Source organism: Pundamilia nyererei, unplaced genomic scaffold, assembly GCF_000239375.1.
Source record: "Pundamilia nyererei isolate P.nyererei 1_Seehausen unplaced genomic scaffold, PunNye1.0 scaffold00124, whole genome shotgun sequence".
Lineage (NCBI taxonomy): Eukaryota > Metazoa > Chordata > Actinopteri > Cichliformes > Cichlidae > Pundamilia > Pundamilia nyererei.
In genome coordinates, this window is record NW_005187525.1 from 888884 (window position 1) to 895908 (window position 7025).

At 41.4% G+C, this 7025-nt stretch overlaps 1 protein-coding gene across 1 annotated transcript in view; it reads right to left on the minus strand.

Moving 5' to 3' along the window:
• cemip (cell migration inducing hyaluronidase 1) overlaps positions 1–7025 on the minus strand; it is a 132853-nt gene that overhangs the window by 71587 nt on the left and 54241 nt on the right. The window contains exons 3-6 of the mRNA XM_005742891.1: positions 5565–5702; positions 3486–3624; positions 2217–2453; positions 672–851 (exon numbers count right to left, since the gene is read on the minus strand). Of these exons, the coding sequence (XP_005742948.1) occupies positions 672–851; positions 2217–2453; positions 3486–3624; positions 5565–5702 (694 nt within the window). The remainder of the gene's footprint in view (positions 1–671; positions 852–2216; positions 2454–3485; positions 3625–5564; positions 5703–7025) is intronic.

Consider the following 7025-nt stretch of genomic DNA (forward strand, 5'->3'; position numbering starts at 1 on the left):
TGAGAGTGTGGGGAGTGAGTTGGAGGGTGGGCTGCTTTTAACTATGTAAAGCACTTTGTGCTACATTTTTTCTGTATGAAAAGTGCTTTATAAATAAAGATTGATTGATTGAAGTCTTCCAATCAGGAGTTGCTGCAGCAGACTGCAGTTGTCTCTTAGAAAACAAATGTCCTTTGTTTGTTTCCAATACTTCTCACCGTTTTAAAGTTATATTTTAGATTGCTTTTTTATCACTGTGCAAGCAAAAGAAAAGTGGCCAGTGTTAGTTTGCCTAACAAATATTACCCTTGACATAGTTTGTAGAAAATCATTAATCACCAAGAGATCCCCAAAAGCTTCAGGCATTGATTAGAGAAAAGGACAACTATTCAAGGTGCTTCACCTGAGGTTCTAACATTTTCTCATTAAATCAAAGCAGTCCATGAAATGAATGCTCTGGACAATACTGTGCTGAGAGCTCAAAAACACATTTTCTTTCCTGACATGGTTTGAGCTCAGAAGTTTACACACACTCGTCAGGGACAAGAGAATTAGTATCATTTAGAATATGCTTTGGTAGAATTGGGGGAGTGTATTTAAATGAATCAACTTCCTGTCACACCTGGCAAAATGACAGGTTCGGTTACAGAGGTTGATGGACTTCATTTTAAAATTGTGTTTCAATAGCCTACCGAAAGCCGAGACTCCCGATGTGTTTGCTGCCAAGCCTGGATATACTCTTCTTAGCGGAGTCCTCCAAGTTGTTGGAGCCCTCGTCATTGACCATCATCGCCAGTATGAGCCCAGGCTTGATGCCATCGACATATTTTGCAAGGCGATAACTCTCGTTTTTGCTGCGGTACGTGTCAAACCTGTGAGAATGATGCAGAGATTAAAAGAGAGACAGATAAAAGAAATTCTTACGCCTTCTGTTCAGGGGACTTTTGAAAGCTGTGCTATTTTGCAAACAGTCTGCCATCACGAGATGACATGGAGAACACGAGCTATTTTGCATTTTTTGCTTCAGAGCGGTTCACAGCTTGAATGAATCTCTGACGCATTTTTACTTGTAATTTAATGGTGTAAAACAAAGTTTAAAAACCTAACCAATAATGTTTCAGTCACGCTTGAGTAAAAATTGAATTGGCATTCTCCTTGTAACTAGAATAAAATTAGGAGAGTTACGACTGCATTTCACTTTTGACAACTGATTTTAAGTAGCTGCTGCAACCATTTCTACCCCTGTGTACAGGTCAGTCTGCCGAGCGCCGCTCTCATTTTGCAGTAAAATCGCCGTCCTGCAGGTTTTAGCTTTAGGAGACTTTAGCTTTCTGGCACCTCGTTTGTGGAACCAGCTCCCAGTTTCAGAAGACAGACATCCTCTCTACTTTTAAGAGTTTTTGATGAAGCCCATGGTCATCTCTGGCTTTCTTTCACAACATGTCTTTTTCCTGCCTTCCCCACTTCACCCTCGACCACTCACACATCCCCTCCATGAGCCTTACTCTGCTGGAGGTTATATCCTGTTAAAAGGCAGTTTTTCTTTCCCACTGTCACCAAGTGCTTGACTTGTTTCATTGTTCTCTGTAGGTTGACTGTGGTTGTGATTTGGACCTATATAAATAAAACTGAATCAAATTGAATTCAAGGACAGTAACTGTGGTCTTTATTCATCAATGTCACCACCAAACATGAAAATCATTGTCACTGTATAGAAAAAGAAACGCTGTTTCAGCCTTTCTGACTGCCAAAGTGCATTTCTGTGACAGGAATGGCAGTTGGTAAGACTTCACTCATGAAATGAGAATTTTTTGATGTTATGTTTTAGCATAAAATGTCCGTTGTAAATGACACTTTTGAAATAAATGTTACTAAAGAGTCATGATAAATGACCCTTTAGTAACAACTGACATTTACTGGTAACAATCTCTCTTCGAAAGAGGGCTGACACTAATATTGCTCAATAATATATTTATGTCACTTTACTGGACCTATTGACCTGATGGCTGAATAGATTTTATTATTAATGAAAGAATATTAAGCATGTCATTGATTTCTAAATGTAATATCCGTCTGTAAAACACCGTTAGATTTATTAAGAGCACATTTGTCTACTTCATTACAACCCTTCATTAGAAGCTTATGATCTGCCAGTTACCAGATCATTACTTCTCTAATTAAGTCTCCAGATTTTACTGCAGCTCTGATGCAGCCCTTATGTTCAAGAGGAACTTCACCTGTCATCATGCAGCACCTCCCCTGTCTTGGGGTCGATTACGTGGACTATGATGCCTCGATTCCCCCAGCTTCTTTGGAACAGATAGCTGTTTTGACTGCTCTCTCTGGGATGGAGGGTCTTGTTGAGGAATGTCCAGGACAGCTTCCTTTCTCCGTGAATCTCCAGTGTCCCCCCACTCCCCACGCCAATGTACTTTCTCCCGAAGTAGCTGTGCTCCTCATCGCTGTCATCCAGTCTATGGACAAGAATGGAGAATGATAAATGTTTGGACAGTATGCCAGTTTCAAGTGGCTTTGAGACACAGAGTGCACTTTAGTTAGCCTTGATGTTGGTTTATACAAACAAATTATTGCAGAATAATTATTAAGAGTTTGTTTTCTTTCTCTTCCAAGAATTAAAAAACCCAAAAATCTTTTATGTGTGTCAGGTTTGTTAGATAGTTGGTCTTAAGGAGAGACAGAAGAATCAAATAACAAGAGAGCACAAGTCCTGTACAACAGGCTGTGACTCGTGATTACTTTACCTAAAAATTAGTCTGTTTTATTAATCTAAATTCATTTTTATAAAGTTTGTGTCTGATTAGGTGAAAACTATGCAGTCAAATTCATGAAACCTGATGAAGACAACAAAGATGGCATCAATTAATACTTTTTAATAACCATAACAGGTATTAAGTAAATGAGTAAATAGATCTTTTACTAACAGCAAAATGATAACAAATATTTTTCTTACTAATCACAAGTAGTCTAATATGATAATGTTTGTCATTAGTTTGTGTGCAACAACAAATTCACTATTTAATACGCTATCATCACTGATAACAAAAGACAACGCATTGGGATATCGAACATATTTGTTTATTACTACCGTATGTTGAGGTCGTTCTCTGTTAAAAGTTTCATTACTGGTCTTATTCTTCTGCTGCCTCATTCTACCTTCCCGTCACAGTCACGTGGCGTCACACGAGCCTCAGTCAGTCCCCTGATGTGTGCGTCGCAAGAATTCTCGGATGGGTCTCAGGACCAAGTCGCTCCATTTTAACCAAACCACAATCCTTTCTTTACCACTCAGTTTACTTTTAGTCTTGTGATTCACACTGCTACCTTCTTCCAAACAAGTATAATCACTGCTTTTTAAACACGGTGTATCCACCAATTAGTAAACGTGGTAAAAATCTTACACTTACTTTTTTTCTTAACAGTAAATACCTAATAACTCATTTTTAACAAATAGTGTTTTTATTCTGCTACGTTTTATAAACCCTCACCTTCCAAATAGCAAGATGGTGAGGTTGCCTTTATAAGGACAGTCTGGGCTTCCAATGTGCAGCTCCCCCTTGTTCCCAATCAGAATGTGTTTTGTCCGAAGCAGTATAGGCCGGTTGGTGTCAGCAATCACCAGCTTTCCTGTGGGGGAGAGAGGAGGGTGGGTGAGTGATGAAGCCTCCTGGCAGGTCTTTCATGCCCCTGTGCCCACAAACTCCTTCTGTCTTCCTACCATTTATGGCCCTGAATTCAGGCTTTCCACACAAACACATACATGGATGTAGCTTGACAGCTATCTCTTTTACTTTGTCTGTAGTTCAATGATTTCAGCTCAGTAGTAAATAAGCATTCAGTGATACATCCTGCATGTATTACTTCTCTCAGAACGACCGTAGCCCTTTGTTTACCACATTTCTGTCATTAATTAAAATGATTTCTTTTGCACAATATACTCTATATACTTTTCACTTTTTAATTAAATTCAGACCTTCAAGCAATCCCACAGGGAATTGGGAAAAATGAAGAAGCTGCTAAGAAACTGCAACCATCAAATACCTGCAGAGTCAGGGACAATCAGCAACTACACTCTGCCAGTAATCAGATAACCTGCTGCAACAATCAGCTGGCCAACAGAAGAGAAACAAGCCACTGACATCAAGACAAGGAAGCTCCTTACTATGCATGGAGGGTTTCACCCCAAAGCCAGCACCCTGAGTCTGTACGCTAAACAGAAGAAAGGTGGCCAAGGACTAGTGGATGTCAGAACTGCTAACGAAGATAAAAGAACAAAGATCTATGAGTAAATAAGGAAGATTAATAGTTTTCTTAGTGAATATCTCAGGTAGCAGAAACGCAAGCAAGAGAAGGAGCAAGAAGAGGACGCATCATGGAAGGACAAGCCCCTGTAAGGCTTCTCATTTGTGACCCCTGCACAGGGGCGTAAGTTCCAGGGGGGTTAGGGGGGTTATGACCCCCCGAACCAATATAACCCCCCAATAAAACTATGAATTATCTTGCATAAATAGGCTGTTGATTTTCTTTACTCATTTCAGGTATTACCAGCAAAATAGTCGCATGTTTAATCATCTGGGAATTTACCCACAAAGTTACGCTGATGCCCCTGCGTATCAAAAACCCAGGCAGTAGGAGAGCATGCTTTCCACTGAGGAGCAGTAGAAGGCCAGCAGCAGCTTCTGGTTCAAGTTACTCTTCCTCAGGACATGGAGAAAGTGCAGCTGCTGTTGATCCTGCTGTTCTTTACCAGGGCAATGGTGTTGTGAACGAGATCAGCAGAGATGAGATCAGGTGTCCAGAAATCTGAAGGTGGAGACAGATTCCACCAGTTCCCCATTTATAATGAGAGGGGAGGGGACCAGTCCGTGCCTCCTGAAGTCCATTATAAGTTCTTTTGTTTGAAGGATATTCAGCTTCAGGCTATTTTCGGAGCAACAGCCAGACATGTTTTCCATCTCTGCCCAGTACACTGTCTCACCTCCATCAGAGATGAGCCCTACCATGGTGTTGTCATCAGCATACTTGACAATGACGTTAGTTGAGGTGGGTTGGTGAGCAGTCATCGATGTACAGGGTGTATAGTAGGGGGTTGAGAATGTGCTTGGACCAACTGGCAGAGTGGCAAAATTTGTTGCGCTCCTCTGAGACTGAAGCTGCAGGTTTGGGGGGTTCTGGTAAGGGCTACGAGTTCAGTGACTGTAAATCCCAGTGTAGCTGCAGCCTTAGTTACACTGAAAGACTTTTCCTGGACCATTTCAAACACAGATAAGCTATGCCCCCCTACTCCTCACCAAAACACCTCACCTACTGCTCATATTACACAGTCCAAATCTTACTTTTCTCTGGTGGGTCTGTGTTGGGTTCAGCTAAATTCAAACCACAATCCCAAACCACTGCAACTATGGGACACCTTTTGTTATCTCTGAAGCATGTAAGAATCATGGTCTCTTTCTTCTTCCTTTCTCTTGCTAGTTTTCTTCCTATGCTGAAGCTTTTCTTCACCGGTCTCCTGAAATATCACTTCAGTTTAGAGAAAGATAAAGACATGATAGATTTGTCCAGTTTACCTCCGCTGAGAATCTCAATAGAGTGGACAGTAGCTGAAGTTGTGAGAAGGACCGTGCGGTTATTACTGATCGTCACACGGTGGTCTTCACTGTGTCCTGGCATCCATGGTTGCAGTCCTGGCTCCTTATCTGGGCATACTGAATGACACAGAAAAAAACACCGTTAACTTTGATCAGCTCATCAGTCAATGAGATCAACATGTGTACATTTCACTCATTAAAAGATTTCAGAACAGTTGGTTCAGCATCATTTTTACATCCATGTTTAGGGACAAATATGGTACACTGTTATATACTGAATGTTTTTCAGTTATAGACATCAAAAAATACAAACGTTTAAAATATACAGATGGCCAACAAAGCAAAGGAAAATGAAATATAGAGTTTCTTAGCACATCTTCAGTGCTCCCTAACATTGATTGTCCTTCTTTGGTGAAGCCCAGACTGACTTCCCTGCAGCAGAAAGAAGTGATGATGCTAGTCACAGCTGTCAGAACAAATATTGCTGTGCCCTCACATATGTGGATCACAGACTTTCATTGATTACAGATAAATATCAAATCTGAGAACTTTGTTGATTGCACCTTGTTTTTTGTATCCAACTCTGAAGCTGTGGGATCATTTCACAGAAGGACTACAAAGCTGGTGATCTTTTTAACCGCCTTTTCACTGTTGGTCACTAAAAGCAGATTATTTCATGCAAAAAGTATTAAAAACTACACTACATTACCACAATCTTCATCCCCCTGTCTATGACTCACTACTCTATGTTGGTGCTTAAATGAAGGATGTCTCAGCTCCTAAAATTCACCAAGTGAAAGTGAAGTGAAAGGAAAGATGGGGCTGCAGGTGGAGCTTCAACTGTAAATGCACAAGTGTATCTTTTAGGTGTTTTTACCATCAGTGAGGCATGGCACACATATGGACTTTACAACACATGGTAAGAGAAGGACTTTAAACAGCTGATCCTTTTCATTTATGTTTTTTAAGTTACTTAAAATGATCCGATTTTCTGCCCATCACTGTTTCAGTGTTCAAAAATAAATTCTTGTTCATAAGAAATATGTGTCTGTCACGGGGGTGGAACGGACTCAGGCGCAGACTGAGGTAGCACAGCTCAACGACACTTTATTAATCACACTGGTGCGCTATATACACGTGAAGGGAGGGGGGGAAACACCAGGGTCCCGGGGATCAATAGGCTGGGGAGACACACTTCTTCGCACTCGCTCTGCTCCTCGTCCAAACAGTCTCCACACAAGCAGCTCAGCTCACTCTCCTACTCACGGGGTCCAGGGGTCACAAAGGGGCTGATCCAGGTAAACGAGAGTTACTCAATATTCCAGCGACGAATAGCTCAGAGCCCCAGCCTTAAGAGCCAGAGAACTGCAATTCGCTCGAGATCAGCTGCAGGTGCGTGGGCCAAGGGCAGGAGCCCAATCAGAGCTCCGCCCAGGCAGA